The 20,385-nt window shown below is 46.3% G+C and overlaps 1 protein-coding gene across 2 annotated transcripts in view; it reads right to left on the bottom strand.

The window, feature by feature from the left end:
- The window catches only part of afg2a (AFG2 AAA ATPase homolog A), a 97,280-nt gene that overhangs the window by 51,070 nt on the left and 25,825 nt on the right, over positions 1-20,385 (bottom strand). For both annotated transcript variants that reach the window (XM_068583783.1, XM_068583791.1), the window contains exons 13-15: positions 17,588-17,641; positions 17,288-17,367; positions 13,672-13,798 (exon numbers count right to left, since the gene is read on the bottom strand). In XM_068583783.1, coding sequence (XP_068439884.1) covers positions 13,672-13,798; positions 17,288-17,367; positions 17,588-17,641 — 261 coding nt within the window. The remainder of the gene's footprint in view (positions 1-13,671; positions 13,799-17,287; positions 17,368-17,587; positions 17,642-20,385) is intronic.

Raw genomic sequence — 20,385 nt, 5'->3', positions numbered from 1 at the left:
CCTCGTTCTTTATTCTTACCTACCGGTGGTGTGAGGTCAAAGGTCAGACCCGTAGACTGTAAAATAGGAGACGGATACTTTGGGTTGTGCAGCGATGGTGTACAATAACGGTAAATGGACCTGTGTTGCACTTTTCTAGTCTTGTGACCACTCAAATCATGACATCATTCACCCATTCATGTCCTGATGGGAGGAGCCACCATGCAAGGGGCCACATCAGGAATACCAACCATTCATACACCGTAGGTGCAGCAATTTTAGGGTTAAGTGTCTTGCTCAAGGACACATCGACAAAGGCTCGCGGAGCCAGGGATCGAACCACCGATCCTCTGATTGAAGGACGATCCTGCTCACCACTGAGCCGCAGTCGCCCACGAACACAAGGAAATACCACCGATGGAGAAAAAGCTTTACAGGCGACCGATTACTTTGTGTCCTGAGTCAACTTTAAACATATGCAGAGCGTTAATTTACTCCGCTGAGAGAAAACATAAAGCTCCATTCATGAGTGTGTTTTTTCTCTTGCCTATGCAATAAGCCCTCCTCATAATGGCTTGTGGAAAGCACATTATCTGAAGGCAAATGTTTACCCATGACCTAACAACTGAGTCATGTTTATTGCACACAACAAAAAGCTAACTGAGTGAAAACACACAGGAGATCACAAAGCTGAAGCTTACCGCGGCATGTTTATAGCCGGGTATGTGGTCTTTTAGTGGTTTTGTGTCAGAGCGCGGAGGAGTAAATACTCCCATGTAGCTTTCCACTGGAGGTGTGCGAGCGCGGTAACGGGACGCAGGTAAAGCCGGCGACGGCTCTCCGAAACGTTTGAAACAAAACAGCTGGAAAAATAAAAATACTTAATAGAAGCGGACGAAAGGAGGGACGCACTGCTGGCTGCTCAACATGGCTGGACTGATAACTGCAACGAGATATTTTGTATTTTTCTTCTTCCCCCAAACAACTGCTGCTGGATTTGAGAATGCCGGAGAGATAAGTGTGGGAAAGGGAAAGAAGAAATTCAGAATCACAGAAACGTGGACAGGAGGAGATAAAAGCAGGGAAAGGAGACTCGACGGCTCGCAGGAGCAATCATCTGGGGTCAGGGACGGGGCTGGTTGCCCGGCACTACTGGATTCTCTCACACACACACACACACACACACACACACACACACACACACACACACACACACACACACACACACACACACACACACACACACACACAGTGTCATCTTCTCTCATGTTTACCGTTTCCACCAGCCAACAAACACATTTACTTGTTACTGAGGCAACTTGAAGACATTTGCTCCCTCATAGAAGTCACAATCTCCTCACAGCGGTGAAAAGGTCGAGTTAGGATGTAATGCATGTGTTTTTTCTCTCTCTTTTTTAATTAATTTTTTTACTTAAAGTATAGTTTTACTAAATCACTCAACTCATGTGGGATTGGTTTCTCTTCATCGGAGTTCTGCAGCTTGATTCTGCAGCCTCCACGAGTCCTGAATATTGATAAGAGAGGCTGCTGGACCTGATCTCTGATCTGCCGTTCAGACTTAAAATATGAAACTGATTGCACAAAATGCAAATTTGTATGAATGCACACTGAACGCCGACATTGCGAAACCTTTCCAAAAGCTTCATCTTTCAATCCATCGCCTACTGCTCCACATTCACTCCAAGCTAACTGGACAAGTCTGCGGGGAAGCGCGTCGACATTCAATGAAAGTTACGTCATTTGTCGGCCAACACCGTCGGCGTGGATCTCCGTTCCGTGTCAGTTCGTTTTTAGAGGAGATCACTTTCATTTGTGCGACTGTGTGCATGCATCCTCCTGGAGCCGAAACAAACTGCAGAAGAAAAAGAAGACAAAAAACGCCGCAAAACACGTGGCTCCATTTCTGGAGAGAGAAACCACGAAGCCAGCGCGTGCAGCGGGGCTCTGTTCAAGCATCGGAGGCCGTCACGCCACTCCCTGCAGCATTTAGCGGGGAAACAAGACGTGGATCGGACGTAAGCAGTGCCTGAAAGATGAGGGGGAGAAAACAAGGGAGACGGATGGGGTGATGGTGATACAAGAGAGAGAGAGGGAGGAAGAAGGAGTCCAAGTAAAGAGACTGGTGGAGAGAGCTCCTCCATTCTGCTCTCTGTAGTTTAATGTCCGACGTTCCTCCCTCGCTCGCTCCGTCTGTTTACAATTACGTCGTCGCGAATGAATCTTCCACGAGTGACCGCTCAACTGGCAGCCCCCCCCTCGCCCGACCAGTCAGGAACAGGGGAGCTATTAGTGGAGGAGCTGAGGAAGGAAGGAAGAGGGGAAAGCCAAAAGGGAAGGCAGTCCAGCTCAGAGGCCCAGGGAGGGAGGGAGGTAAGGAGGGAGGGAGGGAGGGAGTGAGGAGGCTTAATGGAGGAAGAGAGAAAGGTTACACAGCAAAGAGGGAAGGGGCGATAGAAGAGGAAGAGGCCACATCTCCCTGAGGCGATCCGCTCGACAGAAGCAACGATCCCAGAGGAGGAGGAAGAGACTGTAGCAGCATCCCTCCCTCACTCCCCCCCTTCCCCTCCCCCGAGAAGAGGAGATGAAAGAGATTAGTTCTGGGGTCTGGCCCGGAGGACAGTGGACGAGGCAGCCTCTTGGAATTCTTTCATTTCTCAGGCAACAGGATTTAGGACGGGACCTCCCCGTGGCCCTTTGACACAAGAAATACATGAGAGCGTTTGGTGGGTGTGGGGACACTCTCTCAACCCTCTCACTCCCGCCCTCCCGCCCGCCCCCCCAGTCAAGGTTTTCTTTTTTTGGCATTAGAGACTAATGGGACTTCCTGACAGCCATAAATTACTCTGACTTCAGACATGACATGCCGAGGGTAAAAAAAAAAGAAGCGCTGGTACGCTTTTTCTGCAACGCACACACACACACACACACACACACACACACACACCCCTATGAAACAGCCTTTCACACGGTCATTCATCAAGCGGAGCTTGCGAAAGAGGAAACGGAGTGACACTGCCCCTCAACCTCTTTCCGATGCGTCCGCCAAAGCCCTTCCAGCAGGGCGGCGGCGGTGGGCCGGGCCTCAAAGGTCTGAGGCGTGGTTCTGTCTCACTTCATGGTCGTGTCTCCACCTGACCTCGGGGGGTAGGGGGTGGGGGGGGGGTCACGCTGTAACCTTTCTATAAAACGTTTCCCTCAAAGTCATCAACTAAAATCATTTAGTTTTTTAAAAAATGGAGCCGGGCAGCTGAAGGCCTCACGTCCAGAGGAACCTCCTTAACCAGCTCGACTACATGGAAACACAACTCCTGCTCTGACACATGGTCCTCCTCACAGGAGGGCTATGGCGGGATGGATTTCATTTCAGCTTCAATGGGGGAACTTAAATCTCGATGAAGACGAGGATGTACGTTGGGTTACCGCTCTCTCCCCACCCAGCCTCTGAAATGACTGCAGCAAATCATAACCATTTGTTTAGCCACTTTCCAAACATGGCTTTGTGCCTGGTTGAAGTGAAGAAAAAAAAAAACCCTGCTTTTTAATCACAAGAAATATGGAGACCTCGTACCGCCTCCGCCTCCCGTTTCAAATCCCCCCAAAACTTACACCTTGTCCACTTGTAAGCAGCTCGTAATGTGGTGCTGGGATCCCCGGAGCAGAGAGGGAGCTTCAGCAGGGGATATTTGGACCATACAAAGGGGGTATTATTTGTTGCACCCCCCCAATTGGCCCCCTACCAGCTTCTATTCTGCATGTGGGTCTGACTGTATCCTGGTGGTGTTGAATGATGACTCCTTCCTACCGCCTGGTTTTTACACCGACGAGAGAGGAAGACGAAGCAGGCTGTCTCATGTCGCCTTAGCTTATTCAGAGCAGTTAGCACGCTAGCAGGTTACAGTACTTCTTAAATCACACTATTGATAATGCAGTGACTTTTATTTCTTTATTTTATCAAGGGTAGCCATCTTGGATTTTCAGGAACGAAAGATAATGCGCTCTGATTGACCGGTATCCCACAAAATCAAATAGCATTTAATCCACTTAATCATGAACAAGACCATAAAAGCCCAGAACCATTGTTCCTCACATGAAACTATGGTGATTTATTATTTCTAATGCCATGTTCACACCAGAAGAGTTGCAAAATATTTGCGCGAGTAGATTACATGTAATGCACAGACGCTAGCGGTTGCCAAAAAGCTAGTTTTTCGACCGGCGGCACGAATAAGGTTTGATGTTCCGACATTTGTGGTATTACACAAAGTATAAGGTCAGTTTAGGTTAGCTAGTGAGTTTAGGTTAGCTAGTGAGGCTATGTGCCGCTAACTTGGGGTAACGTAGCTGTGGCCCCTTTCTGTCGCGAATGCTAGCAAAAAAGCGAATTAAAAAGTCGAGCGAGTAAAATCCAGGTTTTAGTGTGAACTAAAGGTGACTTCTGCTACAGCACTTCTGTGGTGGCATCTTCAAGTTTATTTTGAAAAGACTGTTAGCATGTAAGCGAGTCGTTATTGACACGTGTTGCTAGACTTTCGTAGGAAACAAAAAATGAGGAACATTTAATTCACATGCAATCAAAAGAATATCACCTGATCAGGTAAAACTGAGCACTTTATTTTTGGGTTAAATAAATAACTGGTTTTGCTGTTCCTTTTATTCTTATGACTTTGTACTGTTAGTACTTTTTATCTCTGTGGTACAGACTCATTTCAAAGATTACATCATTGGTTTCAGCATATTCTACAACAACCGAGCTACTGGGGCCGTTTTCTCCAACTTGGGACACTTTTCCCATGAACCTCGCTTGCCTCGGCGTTGTATTTGGTCTGTTTGGTGGGGGCATGTTGTTTCAGGTACGCGTGAGACATGAAACACAAGCCGGGGAGGCCGGTCCGAGTAACAGATTCACGAGCTTGAAGGCTCATCAGGTGCCAAAACACAGCACAGTGCCGTATAATACTTGGAGGCAGGATTTTACAACTCTGGAAAGTTATTACTGCGGCAATTATTTAATTTCTCCCCAACGAAGCAAACAGTAGAAACAGTGTTGGTGTTGCAGTTGAGACAGCGTGGCAGGAAGCTGGATGGTTAGCTAGGTGTCGATAAACCATCGCTGTGTCGACACACACCATCGTTTCACTAAATGCATCCGCAATCTCCAGTCGTTGACTGTGTGTGTGTGTGGAGATGTGAGGTCTGGCTGTGGTGGCCAAAAAAGATAAATAAGCAAGTCCCTGACCAAAAGGGTTGTTAGTTCAATCCCCCAGACTAACCGTTCAGGGACGTAACACCTACCTACCGGCCCAGCAGACTACTGGCTATCAGGACTTTAAGGTATTGACAAAAATCAAAAACTTCTGCGGCCTAAACCTACAATCTTTTGGTGCCCGATATTTCAATTCTACCTGGTTTTTACTCGCAGCCGATCACTGCAACTGTTCTGCATTAAATCGACGCGTGGTTGGAGCGACTACAGCTGCCTGTGAGCGACCGAGCCGGCCGCGAGCAGCCGACATGTTTCCAACAAGAGCGACGGCACCGACAGCTTTAAACTGGAGGGGGAGACGACTAAGGAGCACACAACAGTTTACTGCCTCTGTAACACATCTGCTAAAATAGTTTATTTCTATTTGAAATAAGCTCTCACCCGTACAGTAGCACGCCAAGGCCAAACGTTGTTGCTGTTGTTGCTTTGCAGCGGAGCATCTGGAATATATAGCGGTTTGCACCGCGTGGGCTGGTAAGCGACTGGATGGTAGCCACGATGTACGTGAGCCCACTATGCACGTATTGTGCCCATTAGGGGTGTTACATCATATGTGCTCCGTGATTGGTCACGTTGCGCACAATCATTTTATAAAAACAGCACAACTTAAAGAGCTAGACAAAGAGACGAAAAGGAGGACAAAATATATCGAGAGGGAAAGGCAATAAAATAAAGGGCAATAAAGACTGAGGTGTAAAAAAGAGGAACATATACTGTTGAGCAGAGGGGGAGAGGGGGGCACGAGTAGCATTTGTGAGAATAAACGAGATTTCCTGAACTGAGAGCATTCCAAGGGCGCCGGTGGTCTCGGCTTGCCAAGAGGCAAGACGACACATGCTGGAGATGTCTGCCAGGTAGCAGAGCACAAAGAGCCCTCATTTCCTCCCTATCCCTCCCTCCCTCCCTCCCTCCCTCCCTCCTCTTCAACACCACCCCCAACACACACACACCTCCCTACACCATCCTCATGTCTTTCTCTCTCTAGCTCACCAAAACAGAGGCTTTGCTGCTTCTTCTTCTTCACCAAGAGCACTTTGTAAAGAAACAGGAACACAATGATTAAAACTCAAATAAAAACCATCTTCATCACTACAGCTGCAAACATTCGCAGTTTCTTTCCACACCTTCAATTTCTTCTCCTTCCATTCTTTACCTCCGGGGTTATGTTTTCAGTTTGGTTTGTTCGTCCGCCAGCAGGATTACAGGAAAAGATTCAGGCCTTGATTCTGATTTCCATGAAACTTGGTGGAAGGGCGTAGCACGAGCCGAGGAAGAAGCCATTAAAACTGGGAGCGGACACACGCATCACTTTTCTCTCACGGAAACGGCCTTGGCGAAGGACTGCGCTCTCGGAGGGCCGCTCTAGTTTAAAAGCGGTTTGTCTGCTTAACATGTATTTCCGACAGACCCGTGCGTAACTTAACGCATCCCAATAGGAATCACTGCATTAACTTCATCAGGTTTAGTTCAATCTTTTTGCGGTTAGTCTTTTGCAAAAGGTTTGTTTTTTTCCACGGCGTCTGGTCAAATTGGAGGCTTATTTTTTTCCTGATTTTCTTTTTTTTTGCGGCGGTATTCTTGCATGCACACATGTGTAAGCTGATACTAATACAGCCCTTGAAGTTTGATACTTGCCTGGGGATCCTGCTCCCCCAATGCTCACAAACACACATGCACACAGCTTCCCAGAGCTCATCCATCCCCAGGTGGTATCCCATTACTGGCTCGCAAAGACACACACACACACACACACACACACACACACACACACACACACACACACACACTTTTTGTTTTCTTTTGCCACTGTAGCTTCTAAGCCACAAGCCAAAACTCTCACTCTGCCTTCTAATTACTGCATCATCGAAACACAACCAGGGCAGGAAATACTTTAAACACTCTGAAAACAGGGCGGTGAGGGAACTACAGAGCCGCACCGAAGCTGCAGCTCGCGGTCGATATCGGGAACTCGACCCCGTTCGAAGAAAACTGCTCAAAAAAAAGAGCGGCGGGTTTCGACCCTGAAGAGCTCCGGCGTGGATCGCATCAGCAGCTCAGCTTCTGCGGGACGCGGCTGTACGGCGGCGGCGCGGCGCTGTTTAAGAACTGTGCAGTCAGAAGAAGAAGAAAAACAAGAGAACAGTGAATAAGCTCTAATCCTTTAAGACAGCACCAATAGAGATTCCATCACGCTTGGCTCGTCACGAGAGAGGAGAGCAAAGCTTGGGAGATGATAACGTCAGTCCAACACTAAATAAAATACGGCCTGTTTTGACTGGCATGGCTTACAGCCGCTCTTTTGGCTGAGGGTTGGCTTCCTGTTGAGTGGGGGCACGGCTCAGGTGGAGGTTTCTGCCAACTAAAAAAAAAAAAGGCAAAACAAAAAAAAGGTATTCACGGAGCGAAAGACTTTAAGGATCCTCCGATGCCCTCGTGTGAGGCCCGAATAACAAAGAGGGAAATGTTTTGAGTGTTCATGGGAGGCTTTCTTCACTTAGGGCCTTTATGGGGGTAGGAATTAAGAGGTATTCATGTGAGCCAACACACACACACACACACGCACACATTTAGATGACTTTGCTGGAGACTACCACTTTGAGACGGTTGGTCGGATAAAAGAAGCAGTGCGAAAAGTTGCGGCGTTTTTCCTCCACTGGACATCATTCAATCGATCAAACAGTGATTCTTGAAGAATAATCTGCAGCTCCGTCCACCTGGAGCTGTTCGTTGCGTTAGCTTTCATGTGATTTCATGACTCTCATTCGTCGCTTTCTCAATAGTCGTGAGGTTGGAAAAACCGACCGGTCTGGTTCGTCAGGCAGGTGATAAAAACATAAATCATTTGCAAAACACCGCTGATTACATCTGGGACGCCAGCATGCAACAACCACACGCACACACACACACACACACGCACACACACACACACACACACACACACACGCACATGTGCTCTAAATGCAACAGGGAGAGAGCAGGGAGGGGAAAAAAAATTCTAAAAAGGTCTCCTTAGCTTATAGCTGAATATTTACCGAGCGGCCCTCTAATTACAGTCTGGTGGAATTTGACTGTGATTACAATTAGCAAACGTCCAGACCGGCTCGGAAAACGCTGGCAGATGTTCAGGCTGCTCAAACTGGCCCCGATGAAGCCCGCTAGGCCACAGGCCTTTGGACTCAAGCAGCTTCATCAAACATGGTTTGGGCTCGTGACTCACAGTCACGTACACAGAGTTATAGGTTACAGCAGGAGGGCTTCAGCTCATGGATATGAATGGTGACTCTGGAAAAAACGACAAAAAGAAATATGAAGCAGTAGTGAGCATGAATTGGTCGTAGCGTTTCACAGTTACCACGCCGGCGCGTGGGACTGGAAGCATGCGTTAAGACACAAGACCACGAGACCGTGACGGCTCATGAAACATCTCACGAGGCCTCGCGTTTCAGTGCCGCACATCACGCAAAGAAACTGGGAAAAGAGCGAGCTGATGGCCGTGGAGCTGCCGTGCACGGGAGTTGCACAACGCTTCATAATCCAGTGCAACAGAATATTAAAGAGGACTCGGCTCCGTGAGACGCGAGTCGGCCTCCAGCCTGTTTTCATGTGGTTAAACTCTCCTCAGTGCGCTATGGTTCCTGCTGCTGCCTGCACCACAAAGACAGTTTAGTCGCCCCTTTCATCTGAACTCTTTCTCTCACTTTTAAGTGCGCACTTTGTCCTCAGGCAGAGGTTTCTCACTTCATCCGCCGAGGAACATTGCGGCGGCTTCTCAGCGTTTTGTATTTATTCTGTCACGCCTTTTAATCTGCAGGAATTGTCAGCATCGATCAGAACTGTCAGAGGAACTGAGCCGTGTCAGGTTTGGCGCCATCTCCTGGTCAGAAACCACACTACAGCTCAGAGGGCCGGTTTGTTTCAGAGGGGAGATGCACGAGGACATGAGGGGAGAGGAAGGACCAGATATTCTTGAGCGGTAGAAGATGAGATATTAAAACCAACAGAAACCTCCGCGGCGAATGAATGCGGTGGACAGCTCGGTTTTCTATCAAATGACATCTTTAAAACCGCGTCGAGACTAATTACAGACGAGCAAAGGAATGGTTCAATTTCTGTCGCTCATCATTTGCAGCCAGAAATAAAATTTGCCACCTGGTTACGTCCATTTTTTTGTGCAATTTCAACATAGTAGAATTAGAGCAAAGCTAACTTTAGGGAATCTGGCAAAGGAAGCAAGGCGTCACCGACCATTTATGTGTCGAGAGAGGACATTTGTAAGTGGGAATGCGACGCTGCTAATACCAGTCGGGACATTATTTGTCATCATAATTATAATATCTACGTTAATAAATAGTGAAAGCTCTTCAAGACACGGTGGAGTTAAACCTAACCAACAGCGGCTGACAAAACACAACAATAGCTTTGCTATTAGTTCTTTTTCTTCTTAGAAATGTATATTGACTGTTATTCATGATACACCACAAGAGTCTTTCTAACTCTGACTCCGGGGCCTCTGTTTTGTTTTCTTCATCTGATAAGAGCCCGGGTGGGGAACTCGTGCTCCTCAACAAAAAGCCCATCTGCTTGTAATCTCCTCCTGATAGCACGGATGAAGCCCGGCGCACACTCGGGTAAATAAATAAATAAATAAATAGGCTATTGAGGAAAAAAAAAAACAAGCTGAGGAATGAACCACTAACAAAAAGAGTCAAAAAGTGATTTCGGACAAACAAATGGTAAAAAAGAAAAAGAAAGAAAAAGCGACATGTGAGTGTTGGATGGACAGCTGCTGGACAAACAGAGTGACAGGAGCTCTTCCTCCTGAGCAGGCTGGATAAATATCCCCAGTGGTGCTAATCAATCACCACAGTCCCGTCACGGGGGGTCAAAGGTGGGCCGGGCTGATTGGCGCAATACAAAGGAAAGAGGAAGTGTAAGACGCTTTTTTTAAGGTGTGGGCGGGGCTGTGGGGGGTTGTTTGGTGACATCATGTAGAGGAATGGACTAACCTATTTACATCAGCATGTTTGATGCCATTAGATCAGCAGTAGGAGATGATGCTGTAAAAGTTAATAAGGGCAACGTGCGTGTGTGTGTGTGTGTGTGTGTGTGTGTTTGTGTTCGCATGTGTGTTTGGCACGAGAACAGATTATTCTTGTTTGTCTGCACTTGTGAACATAATGGGGAATTATCACAAGTGATACAAAGACAAGAGGAAGCTGCGGGACTTTTGTGTGCTTGTGTTTCAAAAAGAAAAGAAAGAAAGCTATCTTTTGTTATCCGTTGGTGAGGATGTGATTCAGCTACCCGGTTTGTCACCGATGCGATACAAAAGCCAGAGGAAGTCTGAGGACTTTGCGTGCCTGCAGGACAGGATGTGTCAGTTATAAACATGAGGCAACAGGTATTAATACACCTTCAGAACCCTTTAGTTTAAATAAAACATTTGAAAAAGGGCCACAGAGTACAACTGAGACGAGTCAAAAGACCCTGTCCTGCAGTTGACGGACATCCGGCCTGCTCCCCTCAAACTAAAGTCAACGCCACTTTCTCCCCTTTTCTCGTCCCTCCCACTCTGTCCCATCAGACAGCTGAGGCCCCCAGGAGTCGACAATGACTTCATTGACACCCCGGCGTCCCATTAATCTTCATTTGTCCCATCATATCCTGCCATTGGTATGGTAATGCCCCGCCCCCTATCTACTGTGTGAACCGACAGTCGATGGAGGCTGGCAGGGTGCTCAAACCTCAAGGAGGTGGAGGGGGAGGGGCTATCGGTCCATTTGGCAGCTTCCGTTCCCAATGTATGTTATAGGTCCCCCCCCACCACACACACACACACACACACACACACACACACACACACACACACAGTGGGGCAGGAGGAGGTAATCTGATTTCTCAGCTGCCCGGGAGACCACTTCCTGAGAGGGAGGCTTGTGGAAGGATGCCTGGGGTTTCCCCATCTGTCAACCCAGGGGCTAGACCCCCTCCCTACTGTTGAAGAGTTTCCTTCTCTTTATGCATATTTGTCCTTCTCAGATGTATGCAGGCACAAGCACACGCACACACAATTTGAAATGAGACGGCAACCAGTTGCAGAGGTGGAGGAAGTTGCTGTCATTCCCCCACCGCAGCGATGGATCAAGTCTCCTCAAGTGGGTTAGAGATGGCGGCAGGAGTGGGGAGGGGGGGATACCCAAATTATAGATGTGTATAGAAGTACTGATAGTGGTGGTGCCGGTAGATTCGCATTGAGAAATAAACAGTTTCCATAAAACAACTGCAGCTGTGCGGTCACTTTTTGCTCTTTTCTTAGTTGACATCTGTCAGAGTTGTGGATACAAATTAATGTGATGATGTTTGCATGGAGTTGCTGAAAGTGTAAAGTGCCAAAAAGGACAAACACATCCATATTAGGTTACATTTTCTCATTGCAAATAGTTTATCAACGGCTCAAAAATGTGAGATGATGAGACCGTGCAGCGCATAGTTCATCAGTGCATTGACATGCTGGATTACATCACTGGATTACAGTAATCTAAAGTGTCAAACTAAGGACACACACATGTTTTCCCGCCCCAGGACTCACAGCAACATCTGGGCTTTAGATATTGTCCAATACCAGATTGGCCTTTTGTCACTGATACCCGATCCAGCTGTCTGAGTCTGTGTGGGACCGATGTCCGGCATCAGTGTCGGTGCATCTCCAGTTTAAATGGGAAAAATCTCTCACTTTGACTTTGAGAAGTAAATTCTGCTTTACAATGGGGGATAAAAAAGCGCACACTTCTGACCGCTTTGTCACAAACTGTAGTGCAACACAACCCGTCCCAAACACCGGAAAAGCTCCTTTGCTTTTGTTTTCCTCATCTCTGTTCCGCACCGTGTGAGTAAAACGCTTTCATGACCGATAAACGTGTTAAATCGTTGAGAAAACGAAGCTGTTATTATTAGTAGTGCTCTCTTTTAATGATGGATGTGCCGTTTCAGAAGGAAAACACGGCTCTACAGCATCGGAGGTACAAAAGTATATTTAAAGTGGAAGAGGAAGAAAGACAGAGACAGGCGGCTGCCTCAGAAGCAGCTTAAGAAGCACCGCGACAGTCTCCTTTCCTGTGTCCTTCTTGACAAGGCACAGACTCCTTCTTTGATCAGCACTCAGGAAATTTCATTAGGACGGAGATGGCTGGATAAGAGACCAAAGAAAAGCTTTTGTGGATGAGAAGAGGAAGAGAAGGAGATAAAAGGGTAGAAAATGGAAAATGTGGGGGTGGTGATGGAGGGGAGGAGGAAAGGAAGAAGAAAGAAAGAAGTGATAAATGATTTACTTCCACCTGTTGTGCATTTAAAATTGAGGAAGTCGTTACTCTGCGAGAACCTGAACATGAGATGTGAGATGTTCATCAAATGTTTTAAAGCTAAATGCGTAACATCTAAATCACAGACTGCGTATAAGAAGTGGAAGTAGTCATCCATTGGTCTGTGGACTACGGTTTTGAAGCCTTGAGTTTGGCCTTTTGGCTGCCGCCATTTTGTTTTTTTGCAACCAGAGTTGACACAAGAGCGTATACTGAGGGAACACATCAAGAGAGAAGTAGAGTCATTTGTATAGACTTCTATACAGCCAGAGGAGTCGCCCCCTGGTGGTCAGGAGAGAGAATGCAAGTTTTAAAGCACTTCTGCATTGGCTTCTCTTTCCAGACACAGGAAGTTGCCGTCTGGTCAGCATGCTAACATGTTCGCAGTGACCAGGCTAACATCCTGATGCTAACCTGAACTAAGTCGGTTTAGTGGGTTAGCATTCTAACTTTAGTCATTTAGCACTTAAACACAAAGTGCCGATCCATAGAATTTGTTGTTGAGGCACATCACTCAAGGATATAAATGTCAACCTCATGGTGCAGTTGAGGAAAAGTCAGAGGATCAAATCAATACAACGCATCTGGATAAATTGTCTGGGAAGCATGATTTGCACTGCTGTGTGCTCAAATAGAAACAGACACATCTCCGTGTCCTTCTCCTTTTTACCAGGAAACACCATTTGGTCTAACCCGAACAGAAAGCTGTTTGGCTCCACTTAGCCAAACAAACCAAAAATAAAAAGGAACACAAGTTTTAAAATAACCGAACACTGCACTGAAAAAAACAAAATCAAAAACAAGTTGTGCCGACGCTCTGGCGTCGAACTCCACCGCACCGAAAACAAGGCGGTGACAGGATCCAAAGAGAGAGTCCGAGGAAGACAGGCCGGAGCAGACGACCTCTGACCTTATCAATCATGTAGAACAGAGGAAGGGAGGGAGAGGAGGAGACGAGGGAAGCAAACACACAACATCTCCTCAACCTGATCAATCAGGGACCAAAGAGGAGGAAGGGGAGATGAAGACGGCGGGCCGGCGTCTGTTTACCTTATCGATCATGTCGGGCCGGTTGGTGGCGGCCAGCACGGTGACGTCCCGGAGCTGCTCGATGCCGTCCATCTCTGTCAGGAGCTGAGCCAGGACCCGGTCGCCGACACCGCCGGAGCCCGAGGAGCTGAAGTGGACGGATCAAAAGAGAGAGAGAGAGGGAAACAGACGATGAGATTGACGCGTAGATGGACGTTTGAAATGAAAGGATTGATGATGGAGAGGGAAAAGAACGTATGTAGATTGGTCAGGAACTTTGGGATTAGGGGGGGATTATTGATGGTGCAAAGTGATGAATTACAGATGCACGATGGATGGATTAGGAGTGGGAGGACGGAAAGCATATTGCAAAGAAATAAGGGGGGAGGGTGGAAATAAGAAATGCGCATGCATGGAGAATAGAAATATTTAACACAGACTTTCCTCGCTAATATTTCTGAATTCTTTCACCGACACCACGATGGCAGGTTCTTTCATTCGCTACCATCCGTCTTCGAGAAAAAGAAAAAAGGCCTTGGCAGCAAAAGTGAGCCTCCCTGCCAATGACGTCCCACCGAGCTGCAACTGAAACCACGTCATCCCTCCCGAACTAAGCGGCCCTCCTTTAGACAAAGTTCACAAATATGTCACCTTGTTTGGACTTGTAAACGGAGCGCCTCCGCTCCGCCGATTCAGCTGGAAATGCCGGGGTTCATCCCACCCAGGCGTCCCACTTCTCTCTCAGATCAGCAGGAGCTTGTTTTGAGTGCAACAATCAGCCCCGCTAGTTGTTTTAATTTATCTGCATTAGTCCTCTTTACGTCGCACCTGTTATTCCTATTCCAATTATTCAAATTGTGTGACCATGAACATGCGATGTGGAAGAACTCAAATTATTCACAGGCCCCTTCGTCAGATCTGTAAGCAATCTGTAAGATTAAAAGATGGGCCGCTGCCTCTGTGATAAATGACACAGACAAATAATGATCCAGCATCCGCGATTTTGTGGTTTAAAAAAACAGTTGTGGTTTTTAGAAAGTGATACGCAGGCATATTGAGTATATGGATGGCCAAAGTGCAAAACATCCTATCTGCAACATGATCCAGGGAAAAAGTGGAGCAAAACGTCCAATGTGCACATTATGTATTTAAAAAAAAAGAAAAATTCTGCAAGAAAACACTTTTTTCCAGAGTTTTTGCTCTTCGGCCATTGAATATATCGCATTTAATGGGGACTATTTTCAGCAGGCGTTTCATACACATGTGTTACTCTAGTGAGTATTCGGGGCAGCAGGACGCTGCACTGAGCCCAAACATCAGTGTGAGCTGATCGCAGATCATTGATTTGTTTTCTGTCTTTTTAAATGCAGTCCCACAGCGCATGAGGAACAACATCCATCGGGCTGCACCAGCAGTACTTTCAGTCCCGGATACGTTGACAGTAAGAGAAACAGAATCTCCATCTACCGCCAGCGTTATCCCTTTAAGGAACTCGTGGAGGTTTTCGTCGCTGCGTTCACAAGGTGCTTCTTTTCCATCACGCGGCGCAGACAGCCACCCTTCACACTCGGGCCTCTGTTGACAGGGCCGGCGGAAGTGCCAGACGTCATTAGCAGAGACAAGGCCGCAGAGGAGCACAAAGGAGCTCTGTCACTGAGATATGAAGGGAGAGGAGGGGGGGGGAGAGAGAGAGAGAGAGAGAGAGTTTGGGAGGCGAGGAAGGAGGATTAGGGAAAGGAGGACGCAGAGCGATGGATTGGAGAGACGGGGTCACGAAGGAGAGAATGTGAGGTGGGAGAGGGGGAAAGAATAACAGTGGGGAGAGAAAGTGAGTAATAGAGGGTGAGACAAAAGGACAGAGGATGTCAGAAAGAGAGGCACTATAGAGGGAGGGGAGGGGGGGGGAGGAAGGAAAGTGTTTCCTCAATCCTTCATTTCTCATAACTATCTTCTTAATCTTTTCTTGGTTCCCTTTTTAGGAATGCAGTCAGTTTTCTTTTTTAATTCAGTCAATCCTAAATGTTTTGGTCTTTTTTTCATCCCTCCCCCCACACTCCCCTCCCTCCCTCCTCGCTTGCCTCTCTCCCTGTCTTCCCTCCTGTCTTCTTCATTTCATTCCACTAGTTTAGACTCGTGGCAGGTAGGCTGACAGATTTACAGGTGCTTCTCATGTCCTGCCTCCAGAGACGACACACACACACACACACACACACACACACACACGCGCACGCGCACACACACACACACACACACACACACACACACAGTAGAGCTGGTCTGATTGTGTCAACAGGTTCGAGCCGGCGAGCGTGAGCCACTTCATTGATTAAACGCGGCAGGAAGTGAAGACCAATAAATAACGATTCTGGATCAGAGCTAAGTGCATTTTATTTTATTTATTTTATTGTTTGAATGGCGAGTGGACCACAGGGGCCGGTCCAGCTATCGCGGCTGCAGCAACTGTAGTAAGCCAGGTTGCAATAGAGTCGTATGATGCGAGTCAAGACTGAGCTGAACATCAAAGTTTGAGGTTTGCTTCGGGGAAACAATAAATCAAAAAGTGGATATTCTAAAACGCCGTCTACAGAATGAACTGCTTATCTCGCTTCAGCATTGTTTGGAAGAGAAAAGTGATTTTGCATTAAAAAGGTACAAATCCATCATGAATTGAGAACTTTAAGTGGTGAATCTCTTTTTAAGGAAATATCTACAGAGGTTTGCTAGGTTGAGGTTGGTGTGAGAAGCTATAAAACTGTTCTTCCTCTGAGCTAGTGGAGGATCTGGAGCATCACGTTTGTGAGTTCATTAGACTCTCAAAATGGGCAGAAAAGGAGAACTTTCATGTGAAACTCTCCGGTCTCTTCTTGTTCTTAGAAACGAAGGCTGTTCCATGCCACAACTTGCTAAGAAAGTGAAAATGTGTCTGGGTGAACGGTAGTGTATGTATATACATATACACATATATTTCCTGGTCAGAGGGGACTTTAAGATGCAGTGCGGCTCTTTAAAACATGCGGCCCCAGTAGGCGCTGCAGCATCGGCCCGCCGGCCTTCCTGTGCTCCTTCCCACAACGTTCAGTTTCATCGACTTGTTCACCAGGAAGCGCGCTGCATATTTGGCCTTCCCCATCTGCCGTGGACGGGCACAATGAAGTGTTTGTGTGCCTCCGGTCTGTGTTCTGTCTGTCCCCCGCCCACGCCCCCCACCCGCGTCCTCTTTCCTTTAGGCCACAGATGTTCCCAGTGCCATCCCACCGAGGCGCCTCCGGACAGGACTGTTCTGTGTTCGCCGGTGGGGGCGTGAAAAAAAAAAAAAAAAAAAGTTGCAAGAAAAAATGTCTGAGAGGACACCATGGAAACCGAGTGGTCGGCTTTGATAGCGCAGTCACACGGACGCTGTTTTGGGACGTTCGCTCCGTCCATTCATAAGTGAATCTTTGTGAGACGACTCGGGACACGGGATGGCGAGGGATGGGGAATTAAAGCGGGCCGCGGCGATGACTGCGCGGTTTGTCATCGCTGGACAATGAGCCACCACAGTGCTGAAAACAGTTTGAAGATAAATAAAAAAGACTGTGCCCGGAGAGGAAGGGGAAACCGCTTCCTTTTCCACGGCGTTTAAAGCGACAGTGCGTACCTTCCTCTTTCGCCAGCGAGGGCGTCGATCTCGTCGAAGAAGACGATGGAGGGAGCGACGGCCCTCGCCTTCCGAAACACCTGCAAAGCCGGAGTTGGCAAACAGCAGAGAGGAAGACAGGACCAATGAATCACTCGCAGCACAAACACATGCGCAGGAAACCACACATCACCTCTCGGGGGGCATCCGCTCGTCACATCGGAGGCTAAAAACAGTGTGGAGCTGTTCCAGGAAACCATGTCAGCTGGCGTTACTTTACGTCAACGGAGCACAAGAGCATGAACACAACGTGGTACTGACCTCTCTCACGGCTCTCTCCGACTCGCCGACGTACTTGCTCAGTAACTCTGGACCCTAAAAAACAAAAAAACAACATTATTGAAGATTTGGTCAATAACTACAAATGTTTAGGTGCCGAAATATATATATATATATATATATATATATATACATATATATATATACATATATATATATACATATATATATATATATATATATATATATATATATATATATATATATATATATATATATATATATATACATATATATATATACATATATATATATATATATATATATATATATATATATATATATATATACATATATATATATACATATATATATATACATATATATATATATACATATATATATATATATATATATATATATATATATATACATATATATATATATATACATATATATGTATATATATATGTATATATATATACATATATATATATATATATATATATGTATATATATATATATATATATATATATATGTATATATATATATATATATGTATATATATATATGTATATATATATATATATATATATATATATGTATATATATATATATATATATGTATATATATATATATATATATATATATATATATATATATATATATATATATATAGTTTCAGGCTAAGGGATCCCTGCAGAGAGTGACATTAGTTTATTTTGCACAATTTAAAATAGAAAGCACAAACAAAACGGAAATGAAAAATATGACAGTGCAGGACGTCCACTGTGACCCTGGATAATATTAAACATGTCCACAAAACACAAAATATACATAAGTTATGGCTACGTGAAAGATATCATACAAGATACAATACATTATTGACAACAAGAAACATTAGGCCGGTGATCGTGTGGCAGTGTGTGTGTGTGTGTGTGTGTGTGTGTGTGTGTGTGTGTGTGTGTGTGTGTGTGTGTGTGTGTGTGTGTGTGTGTGTGTGTGTGCTTGGGTTTGTTTGTTAGGATATTGGTTCATCACCTGCATTTCCTCCTTAACAATAGTTATGCTAAATGTCGCCTTATGAGTAAAAAAAACTGCAGAAAAGATCAATTATTTTTAAAACTGAAACAAGGAATATGACGATGACTATGGTGTGGTCGTGCTGTGTTAAGTTGTGGTTGTGTTGTCTTCGTGTTATGTTGTGTTATGTGGTGGTTGGGTTGTGTTTGTGTTGTGTTATGATGTAGTTATGTTGTGTTATAGTGTGGTTATGTTGTGTTGTGGTTATGTTGTGGTTATGCAGTGTTGTGTTGTGGTTATGTGGTGGTTGTGTTGTGTTGTGGTTATGTGGTGGTTGTGTTGTGGTTATGCGGTGGTTGTGTTGTGGTTATGTGGTGGTTGTGTTGTGGTTATGCGGTGGTTGTGTTGTGGTTGTGTTGTGGTTATGCAGTGTTGTGTTGTGGTTATGCGGTGGTTGTGTTGTGTTGTGTTGTGTTGTGTTGTGGTTATGCGTTGGTTGTGTTGTGTTGTGGTTATGTTGTGGTTATGCGGTGGTTGTGTTGTGTTGTGGTTGTGTTGTGGTTATGCAGTGTTGTGGTTATGTGGTGGTTGTGTTGTGTTGTGTTGTGTGGATGCTGTAGGTCTCTGTGCTTCTAGAGACGTTTAAATGGAGGGTGTGTTGTGTTGTGTTGTGTTGTGTTGTGGTTATGCGGTGGTTGTGTTGTGTTGTGTGACCGTCGGGCTGCAGGAGCAGCTGCTGCTCTGTGGCATCTTGTGGAGATTAGAAAGAGGAACACAGTGAAACAGTGATAACGCAGCGTGAGAATGTCAGCAAGGGCAGCGTGCATGTGTGTGTGTGTGTGTGTGTGTTTCCACAGGGCCGCGTCTATGCTCGCTGCACACCGTGTGCCGGTCTGTGTGTAACATTTGTGGCTCGGCTGGCAAAGGAAGACATTTTCCCACAGTGAGGACACCACAGAGCCGTGCTCGCTGCCGTCGCTGCGTCACCGCTGCTGCTCTCCCTGCGCATGTGATAGCGTCGGATGTTTGGCAGGCTCTCGCGGGCAGAAGAAACCCCGACCCTAAGCCGTCAAATATCTCAGTTTGACCGTCTGAAACACTGAAGGGACGAGAAGCACCGGGCCTTCAACCAACGGCAAGGGTGGATGGGGATACCAAACACGGGACTTTCCTCCAGGAGGCCGCTGTTCATGTCCTTTCAACCCGATCCGGGATCTTTTCCTCATAGTTTTGTTTCGCAAATCTAACATCTACGTGGAGCTGCGCTGGTGAAGTCACAACTACCAAATGATATGAAGACAACGGCAGGGGATGGCTTTTTAAAATGATGGTTATTCTCTGGGATGAGAGCGTCAGATGGCTGCTGTAAAGCACGGTTTTGTTGTTTTGTTTTGGTTTTGTAGACCAGGAAGAAGAGCTGAAGCACCTTTTTCTAATCGTTTAGGTGTTTCAGTACGGACAACAAACAGAAATGTCACAAAGACACATACGCTGCATGCGGTTTTCATACACGACTGCATTTTTCTACAAACAAGACCACAAAAAAACACCGCTTCAACTACTCCAACTAACACAACCACCACTAATCTTACTTTCACAACGAGCCCTGCCACTAACTGGACCTCCTGTACCCTCTTGGTCTCCGTCATCCATTCCTCCCTCTTCTAAACATCCACTCAGCCCCTCAGAAGAACTTCCTCCCCTGCAATCCGCCCTTTCAACACCTCTGGGCTGACGGAGGAGATGACACTTAACTCCCAGCTCTTTTGTCTCCCACAGTAAGTGTGGCGGTTGACTCATTAATCCCAGGTTCCT

Source organism: Clinocottus analis, unplaced genomic scaffold (genome assembly GCF_023055335.1).
Source record: "Clinocottus analis isolate CAN_PGR_092001 unplaced genomic scaffold, fCliAna1.0.p SCAF_10, whole genome shotgun sequence".
Classification (NCBI taxonomy): Eukaryota; Metazoa; Chordata; class Actinopteri; order Perciformes; family Cottidae; genus Clinocottus; species Clinocottus analis.
The sequence above is the reverse complement of the archived record's forward strand: the minus strand, read 5'-3'. Positions and strand labels throughout refer to the sequence as shown.